At 32.9% G+C, this 10466-nt stretch overlaps 1 protein-coding gene across 1 annotated transcript; it reads right to left on the reverse strand.

Annotated features, from left to right (window-relative positions):
- Positions 1-8749: 8749 nt before the first annotated feature.
- On the reverse strand, positions 8750-9833 carry LOC129890369 (protein GLUTAMINE DUMPER 1-like). The gene has a single exon (XM_055965931.1). The coding sequence runs from the start codon at positions 9733-9735 to the stop codon at positions 9187-9189; it is 549 nt and encodes a 182-aa protein (XP_055821906.1). The 5' UTR covers positions 9736-9833; the 3' UTR covers positions 8750-9186.
- Positions 9834-10466: the final 633 nt, after the last annotated feature.

Here is a 10466-nt window from a genome sequence, read left to right on the forward strand (position 1 = left end):
AGAAATAAGAAAATCACGATTTAAGTTCTGTCCCACGTTTTCCCACTCTGGCGGCCACATCCCTGCTCTGGCGGCCCGCTATGACGGAACCATCCTGCTCTGGCGGGATGGTGGGACCCAATTGAAAATTATTCTTCTAATCTTAATTAACGACGATTCAGGTCGTTACACAATGCCAACCCTACGAGTCCATCCTACGATTCATAGAATCCTCTACGAGTCGTAGGTTGACTCGTAGCAACTGGCACAGTCCACTTTCCTCAATTCTTCCCATGGTCTCGAGCTTAGTTAGGTTAGGATAATACGGGGTGTTGCATGAAATAACATCCTAGAGTAGACTTTGCTTTTTTTGTTTTCAAAGTAACTTTCATCAACTAGCACTATCTAAGAGAAATAACAAGGGAAAACTAAATATTTCCCCATTAGAAGCAAAGTATTTACACACAAAAAAAAAAAAATGGTCACTTACAAATTCTACAGAAAAAATGGTATTTTTAGATCTCTTATGAATAAAAATAAAAACATTTATAAAAACATCATAAAATTATAAAATAAAATAAAATAACTGTAAATGGCCTACAAAATCAATTCTTTTAGTATTTACAGCATGAGCATTTAATTTTGATGTCCATCCGATTTTAAGCTTTACATAAGTATGACAGTAGCGCAACATATGCTTTTGTCTTTTTCGTTTGACATGTTCTTCTTTCGAGCGCTTGTTTTTTTTGTTTTTTTAAATCATTCAATTGTTATAAAATATATTATTCATGTGGATGTCCACTAAATGCAAACTTTCGATACTACTCTTCACCATTATGTATCACTTCCTCCATGATATCAAATCATTAATGTAACGTCTCTCCCCGCTCCGCGATCTTCCCCTTTATGTCATGTTTATGGAAATAGAGTATGAAAAGTTATATTGTATACATACTTGAACATATTTATTGAAAGAATGAGAAAGTTGTTCTCTTTTGTCTCTTTAATCTCTATTACTCTCATCTTTTAGTATTATTGTCTTATATATTACTCTCATTTTATAACATGAGTCTCATTATCTACCAGCATCTCCCACATTAAGCAAAAGAATTTACTGTTTTGACAATATGATATGTTGTCGTCTTGAATATAATTTGATAATTAACCTGTAATTGCCTCGTAGATACATAAGCCCAAACATAAATAGTACAAAGTGTATTCTACTCTACTATATAAGTCTTCTTATACTTCATAATCTAAATTTAATGTGGCCGATATTAATGATTGTTAAGGTTATCATGGAATTTTTTTAACTGAATATTGGATGGATAATTAGTCATACTTAATTGATAAATAAAGTGTTAACGTTGTTGGAAGAATTGAACCCACCAAATTCGTTAGACGACTAGAAGTGCATAACATGGATTTTAAATTTGGTGATATTTTCTTGTGGTTATTAACTAGTAATTCATAATTACTTTTAAATGAGATATAGTTAAAATATTTTATAATTGAAATGTCAAAATAAAATTTAATAACTAGCTGCATTGTATAAATTGGACTTTCAAAAAGATTGTATATACAAATACAAATTGGAAAAATTACCTAAATACACAACTTACTTTACCATATTCTCTAAAATTCCCTACCATTTGAAAAAATTATAAAAATTCATACTCTCTTATTCTCCGATACATCACTTTATGGGGTGTAACGATCGGATACATTACTTTACGCAATGTATCATGACGTTTTGGGATGTATCAGAATTTACCAAATTTAAGGGATTTTTGTAATTTAGAAAAGAGTTGGATTGAATGTAATTAGCTCTTAACACAATAAGATTTGTGTAATCCAACCATACAAATTTGCTTTAAAAATTTGTATATAAGCCCCTAAATTTGATTTGTAAACAAATACAAACCTTTAGAGATTTGTATATGAGTTCCTAAATATACAAATACAAAAGAAAATATAAATTTTCTTTAGATATTTATATATATGAGCTCCTAAATTCTCTTCCAAATTTGTATATGATTCCTCAAATTTATATAATAATAAATTTTATTAAATTGTAAATGCGATTCATAATTATATGAAACTATAATTATATTAAATAATATACTAATAATGTTCGATAATTTATGTAGTTTTTCCTTTATATATTCGGCCAATACTAAGGAAATGTTATGTGATAAGTCAAAACAAATCAGTTAACAGTTTGCAAAATTAAAAGCTTTCACAGGCGCATTTTGCCGCGTCGCCCACTTTCACGGACAATCCACCAGCCTCACTTGCGCCAAATTTGACATCAGCTTTCGCCTTATCAACCTGTTGATTGACACGATGCTTTCCAGAAAACAGTGCCACAATTATTTCACTTCACCTATCTTTTCTTTTTTATTTCCGTATGATGTTTTGTATTCGTATTAGAGTCTGATTAAATTTAAATTCGCGGTAAAAAGTCTTACATTAGGGATAAAACACTTTCTAACAAAGGTTATTCCATATCCAAGAAAACTCAAACCTGAAACTTCTGAATAAGAATAAAAAAATACTTATCACTCTATCATAAATTTTGATGGTATTTATTTCACATCACCTATTATTCAACTGCTACCCCCAAGAAAATTTAGACATTGCTACCCCCAAGAAAATTTAGACATTGCTTCTTCTTCTTCTTTTTTTTTTAATTTTTTTTTATTTAATATTTGATATTTATATTAAATTTTGATTAGATGTAAAATTTATTTTAATTGTCAAATATGTTCTAACGGGATTTATTTTTTATTGATATTCTTGACTAAAATTTGAAATGTCAAATTAGAAATAAACAAATACAGTCATTATCCATACGTGAGACATTTACTATTTGCTAACATCACTTCTCATACAACTAGGGAAGCATTTAATTACTATTTGTTAGAATATATACTCCTTTTGTTTCTTCTCCACTTTATTATTCTCCTCTCTAATGGAGGATCAAAATGCACTAGTAATTTTTTTATTATACTTTATTTAATTACCCAAGCACTATGGATAAGAGGAAGAATTTAGCTTCTTTTTTTTTTAATTTCAGTTGAAGAAGCTTTATAACAATGTTTATTTTTTTAAAAAAGGAAGAATTTAGCATTTATTTTCTTTTTCTTTCAACTTTTTTTATTTCTATTTTATACTTCTTTCTATTCATAATAAATAGTTTTTGAGGTTTTGATATACCCATTAAGAAAATTATTTAATGATATTAATTAAGAGGGTTATTTAGATTAAAATCTTATTTATATGCACTTAATCTTAATTATTTGAATTTCAGTCATTAAGTCTGTGTTTTTTTAGGTCTGAATGTTAATAATTCAAGTCGTAATCATTATGTTCATTTGTTTTCTTATGTTACAAATGGGTATGAGTAATTAACATCTATAACATAGATTTTATATCATTAAGATGCCGATTCAGAAATTTCTACAATAATGATAGTTGTTCAACTCCATCCATTCACCGCTACATCATCACCCACTATTGCCTACTACCCCCGTTGTTACCCTCAATTATCAACTATCACTAACCATAACCACTATCATTGTCAATTTCTACAATCGGTTGTCATCTTTATCAGCTATAATTTACAAACATTACCACCAACCACCATTACCATAACAACTACCACTATTAGTCATCACTATATAATGCCAATACTATAACTACGGGTAAGAACGGATAACAAGACACAGCAATGCTACCTACTAACCTTCTACCCTATTTCATGTCTTCCATAACCTCATATAGGCTATGTCTTCAGTACGCTGAAACTATGACGTGACATGTTTAATTAATTCTCCCTAATACTTCTTTGATCTAGTTCTACCTATCTTGAAACTATCTATTTTCAACCTCTCATTCCTCCGCACTCATTCATCCAAAAAAACCCTTCTTAACATGCCTGAATCATCTCAGTCTCGCTTTCTATATCTTGTCCTCCATCGAAGCCACTTCTATTTTTTGAGGGTATCTTCATTTCTAATCCTATCCCTCATAGTATGTCCACATATCTATCACTGCATCCTCATATCTGCAACTTTCAACTTCTGAATGAGAAAGTTTTTGACTGGCCAACACTCTGCTCATACAACATAGCTGGTCTAACTATCACTCTATAGATATTGCCTTTAATTTTTTATGGCATCTTCTTATCACGCAAGACTCCGAATGCGAGACTTTATTTTATCCATCATCAACTCTGCACCATTACAGTGAGTGACATCCTCATCAGTATCCTCATTTCTTTGGATAATAGACCCAAGATGTGACATCCCTCAAAATGCTCATAAGTGCCTTAAGAATGCCTTAGGAATAAGCTGCTCAAGTAATGCATCATCCTTAATCTTTTTGAAAAATCTGAGTTTGGAATATCGATCAGGGGGTCAAAACCTACGGAAAAATAGTTTTGGTAGATTTTTAGGACCCGTAGATCGAAAGATAGATTTCTCAAGAAACTGCACAAAACAGAAAGGTTCGCGACAAGTCCGCGTCGTGGACCTGGCAAGGGTTTTTGGCCGAGTTGTATTTTTAGTAAGGGCGTTTTAGACTTTTCTTAAATTGTTAGCTAATGAACCTAGACGTTTTAGGACCTAATTCAACTCTATAAATTAACCTAAACCTCTAATTCTATTTATTCTTCTACAATTCACCTACTCAAATATTTCTCTCTCTACAAAAGACTCTCAAGGACTCCATTAAAGACTTCAAGTAAATTCACTCAAGCTCTCCATCAAAACTCTCAAGTTCTTCCAAATTATTTAGTGTTCTTACTTAAAGTATGTGGGTATTGATTCATAGATTCTTTCATCCATGAAGCCCAATCAATTTCTCAAGGTTTTCTATCAAATTAAAGTATGGTATTTTATGGGTTTTATGATCTCTATTCCTATTGCATGAATTATGATTCAAAGTATGATTATGAGTCTATTTTGATATAAATTGATGGTTATTCCATTAAATTGAAGAGTTTTTTCATGAATTCTCCTATTTTGATTTCTAGGGTTCATGATGAAAATTATGAGTATTTTTAATTATACTTTCTAATAATATTATTTATATGAATTATGTATGGGCTAAAAGAAAGTTTATGATCATGCATGTTTTCAAGTAAATTTCATGGTTTTCAAATCAATTGATCATGCATTCATGTCTTACCTTAATTTCAAGTACAAGCTATGGTAATGAATTTTCAAAATATGAATTATGATTATGTATGTATGATTTATAATGTGGAAGGACAATACCCGCATTGCACTTATGTTATGAAAATGAGCTATTCTATGATTTCAAACCTATGATAATGACTATGATATATGAAATTATGATTTCTATGCTATGTATGTATTCCGTGGAATTTGACTTATCACCGAATGTGGACTTGAGGTGGGGACTCAAAATATGGGGTCCTTATATAAAGTCGCTTGTTGCATAGCTACGTGCCACCGTAGGTACAAAGGGATTAGAGGCGAATACCCAAATCTCTAAGAGGTAAGTACCCGAAATATCAAGGCTTGGAGATGAGTACCCAGGTCTAAGAACTAGGGGTGAGTACCCGGTTCACACGACTGCTTAGTGGATCCACTGAGGCATGTAGGAGTCTACCTTGATAAGTAGTCTCCCCCTTTCCTCTGATGTAGGGGTAACATTGAGATTCCATGGTATAGCTCGCATGGTCTTATTGTCGGTTATGGTTCTTATCCCACATATTTATGGTCTTCTCATGTTCTAAATGACTAATCCTATCTTTTACTTTATATGATACTCTTATGATTTATTATGCATTGATCCTTCTTAAACACTACTTATGATTTTTACTACTTCTCTTATCATGCTGCTACAAATGGTCAGTTGTACAAACATGGTTTTCTATGCGTTGCATTGCCTACATACTTAGTACATTCCAACGTACCAATGCATACTTTTTGCCTACATTGTCTCAAAATGTAGGGGTTGAGGTTGAAGATCACACTCATCTACGTGGCTAGTTAAGCTTTCCTATCAAACGGTTATGGTGCATCCTCATTTATCGGGGACTAATTATCGAGTAGTCATTATTTTCAAAGACTTTTGCTATATTTCATATTGAGGGTGAGCTAGAGATATGTCTTAGCCCCCGCCCATATTCATGAGTAGAGGCATCTAGTTGGACAAATGTTTCGAGTCTATATTGTCATATGTCGCTCTTAAATTTCTATTCATGATTTAGACTCTCTTATGATGTTTTCACTTTTACTTTACCTTATGTATGCTTATGATATGTACAAGAGGCTTGGTTAGAGCCTTTAGGGGTTTCGATCGCCGTGTTATGACTAGGTTCTAGGTTGGGTCGTGACACAATATATTTGAAATTTTCTCCAGAGACTTGTGTATCAAGCCTCACTTATGTTATTCAATCAAGTATTTTGTCTTGATTCTGCTCAACTTGAACCCATTAGACTCTAAGGTCTATCTCCAAACTATGCCATCTGCAAATAACATACATTTTGAATTTGTCACTTCAATGCATTCATACCAAGGCAAATATAAATGGGTTAAGGGCTAATCCTTGGTGCAACCCCATTAAAATTGGAAAATGCTCTGATTCTACTCCCACTGTCCTTATATATCCAGATCTTGACTCGATCGTACATATACTTGATCGCCCTAGTAATCTTCACAAGCACAACTCTAGCTTCCACGCATCTCCATAGAACCTCCTTAGGGACTTTGTTGTAAGTTTTTTTGGTCGATGAACACCATGTATAATCTATTCTTTCTTTATCTATACTACCCTACCAGTCTCCTTACCAATGAATGACTTCTATAGACGAGTGTCCTGTAATCCGAACTGGTTCACAGAAATAAACATGGTCCTCCTCACCCTTATCTCCATCACCTTTTTTAAATCTTTCATATTATGATTTAGCAACTTGATACCCCTATAGTTGTCTCAATTCTAAATGTCACTCTGGTTCTTGCATAATGAAATCATGGTACTCCATATTTATTCTTCGGGCATTATTTTGATCTAAAAAAATAAAATAAATAATTCAATTAGCCACTCTATACCAACCCTGTATGCACTCATTTCACCCGTTTGCACTTCCCTTATGCATCCTACAAATAGCATCCTCAACCTCCTCAACTTTTATACACCTACAACATTCATTATCGTGATATCTCTCTGAGTGCTCCAAGTCCTCCAGCCTGATACATCTGTCTCCCTCTTTATTTAGAATTTATGAAAATATAACTACAATCTCCGTTTAATGAGTGTCTCCTCCTAGTGATGGTAATAGAGAGGGATATGGACGGAGCGAGGCAGGTTATGATGTATGTGGAGCGGGACGGGGTGAGAACTCTTACGAATGCAGGGTGGGGCGGGGCAGAGTGAATTTAAATATATATTTTTCAAAATTCAAGCGAGGTGGGTTGGTTGTGGATTTGGGATAAAAAGTCTTTTAAATTTGCAGATTCACACAAATTCGATATCAATTTTGTACATGTTTGGGTGCTAGTCATATGATGAGTTTTAAGTAAAAATAAAACCGAATGAATTTTTATTAAAACTGTTTTGAATAGCCAAAAAAACTAGAAGGAGGAAAAAATTATCACTACTTGCATTTAATTTTTTGTTTATTACATCAAATGTAACAATTCAAAACTACCCAAAAAAAATGTTATTGACATGTTTAAAAAAGTATTATAAAATTGCATTATAATGCTAGGCTAACATGTTAATTTTAGCGGTTAACAGTTAACAAAATTAAAATTTTTAAGTTAAAAACAAACCTATTATTTGAAACGTTTTTTACAAATTATGTGAGGTGGGTTGGGGGTGGGATAGGGCGGGGCGGGGAGGGGCGAATTTATGCGAGGCGGATTGAAAATAACAAATTATGCTATGTGAGGTTAGGCGATGCGGGGTGGATTGAAATCTTAGCGGGTTTAAGCGGATTTACCTCGCAATTGCTCTGCATTTGCCATCTCCATCTTCCCCTTCAATTATAATCCATATAATCTTTGAATTTAATATTTTATTAAATTTATTTTTAAATAAAAGTAAATTATATATATTCATATGTTGGGAAAGACAAACATATGAATACTTCGGTGCACTAACCATCTCATATTTACGCATAATCTCAAAAAAGAGTCACACTTTTAAGGAGCGTGATATAGACATTTTACATTAATGTAAGAATTAGTGGTTGCTTTTACAGCTCGAATCCATATCGCACGAAGACAAGTTATATATTTGATGTGGTACATATTTGACAGAATATACTGATGGTCTCTTAAACTTGTCAATAAATTTTATTTAGACACTCGAACTACGACATGTTCCAATTGAAGACTTGACATATGATAAAGTCTATCTATTAAACACCTTTTCGACTCAAAAATTGAATAAAAAAACCTTTTATGTGTGCTCTCAAGTGTCAATTATGTAGATAAGTGAACCACTTAAAATATGTCACATTCTTTAGTGATACTCATTAACGCTTATAAGTTGTAAAACTCATGCACGCTTCAACTTATGGTACTATGTAGAATTAAAAGAGAAATCATATTTTATGTAACTAATTTATCTACAAAATGGATATTTGTGAACACACCCATATTTTTTCTAAAAATATGATGCAGAAGTGTGTAATAGAAACAGCTTATTATGTGCTCAGATTTTCAATCGAAAAATATCATAATTTAAAAATCTAAACAAAAATTATTGACAAATTTAACAAGTTATAAGGCATTCCACCAATATTTTAAACACGCCATCAATGTATGGAAATTAAACTTTCTAGAATAATTCAAAACAAATTTTACACTGATCTCATCCAAACCAACAATCCCCCCCAAAAGAAGTCAAAAGAATAACAATGAAAAAGAGGGGAAAAAATTAGAAAAGGAAGGAGAAGTAGCAAACGAATGTCACACTAGTGGTGGCCGAATTGATTGAGCAGAGGATTTTCCTAATATAGAAAATTCTAAGTTTGATATTGTGTACACATATTTTTTGATCGAGCTCATCACATAAAATTCTTCCAAATAGGAAATTCTGAGTTTGATATCGTCTGCATATATTTCTGGATCGAGCTCATCACACCAACTTTGCTTAGTGTGATTCCTCCTTACCAAGTATGAGTAGGAAAACTACTCATAATTTTTTTTCCTTTTCAAATTAGCTCACTGGTTTTGTCCATGGCTATTTTGAGATTCTCCATGGCTCATTTCTCTAACCTCAATCACTACTTCTTCTTTCTCCTTCTCATCATCTAATTCTTCACTTTCCTTCTCCAACTTCTTCTCAAATTGATTCAAATCACTTCCATCCCCCAAAACAGAGCTTTTACTCAACACAGGGGTAGCCAAAAAACTCGGCCTCAAATCTCCCGCCATTATCACAACAATCTTCTCTTCAAACACTGGCATCGCCTTTACAATTCCGGTCGCCGGTTTTTCACCGGCACCGGACTCAGGATCTACTTCGGAATCGTTATCAATTTCGTCGTTTTCTCTCAAATGACCGGAGAGTTTCCAGTAAGAACAAGCTAAAATTAGAAGAGCGAAAGCTATTAATCCTAACATAGCTGCTAGGCCACCGAAGAGATACGGTACCGGAGAATGCCATGGCGATCTCTGTACCATCGCCGGCGGCGAAAATGTAGTTTTTACTGTTGATTTTGATTGTTCGAATTTTGATGTGATTGTAGAGAAGCCAATTTCTGTTCTCATTTTTCTAATTTTGTTTGAAATTTTTCTTCTTTGGAAAGTTTAGTGGAAACTGAGAGGTGTTTTTTTTCCTTTTTTTTTCTGTGCTTGAGAAGTGCAGACTGGTGAATGTGTATTTATAAGAGGGAGAAGAGGTGGAAAGGAGAAAAGTTGAAAACTCCTAAAAGGGCAAATGTTTTTTCTTGGGCCAATAAAAATTATAATGGAGTGATAAATATTTTTTGATTAGTTATCTTGAGTTTGAACTGTGTTGGATATGTATCGCATTTGATTATAGTGTTATTATTAGTCCAAATGAAATACTATTTTCTTTGCTAACACAAAAAGTAAAAAGAAGTTAGTTGCGGGCTTCGGTAGTCGTAAAATACACATATAGTGAATTTTAGAAATTGATTTGTGAATCGTGGTGATGGGCCATGTAATGCTTAGTTCAACAGAGCGATTGTTGAGTGTGCAAACAAAGTTTCATATAGATAGTTGAAAAGGTTGGGAAGCACATATAAGATGTAGGATCTCTTAATGGTGTGAGGTCTTTCGAAAAAATCGTACAATCTTGATCCAAAGCGGACAATATCACACCATATTAAAAGTATTTTTGGGCTGATTCAACACAACAGGAGTTCATGTGAATATAAGTAAAGTTTTCACACATACAAATGAATTTCAAACATAAATATATCTAATTAACCACAATTTTTTTTCATCTTCCACGTCTTGTTGTGAACACACTATGA

This window comes from Solanum dulcamara, chromosome 5 (genome assembly GCF_947179165.1).
Source record: "Solanum dulcamara chromosome 5, daSolDulc1.2, whole genome shotgun sequence".
Classification (NCBI taxonomy): Eukaryota; Viridiplantae; Streptophyta; class Magnoliopsida; order Solanales; family Solanaceae; genus Solanum; species Solanum dulcamara.

Coding starts and splice junctions, on each gene's coding strand:
- LOC129890369 (XM_055965931.1), bottom strand. CDS start 9,735: ATGAGAACAGAAATTGGCTTCTCTACAATCACATCAAAATTCGAACAA.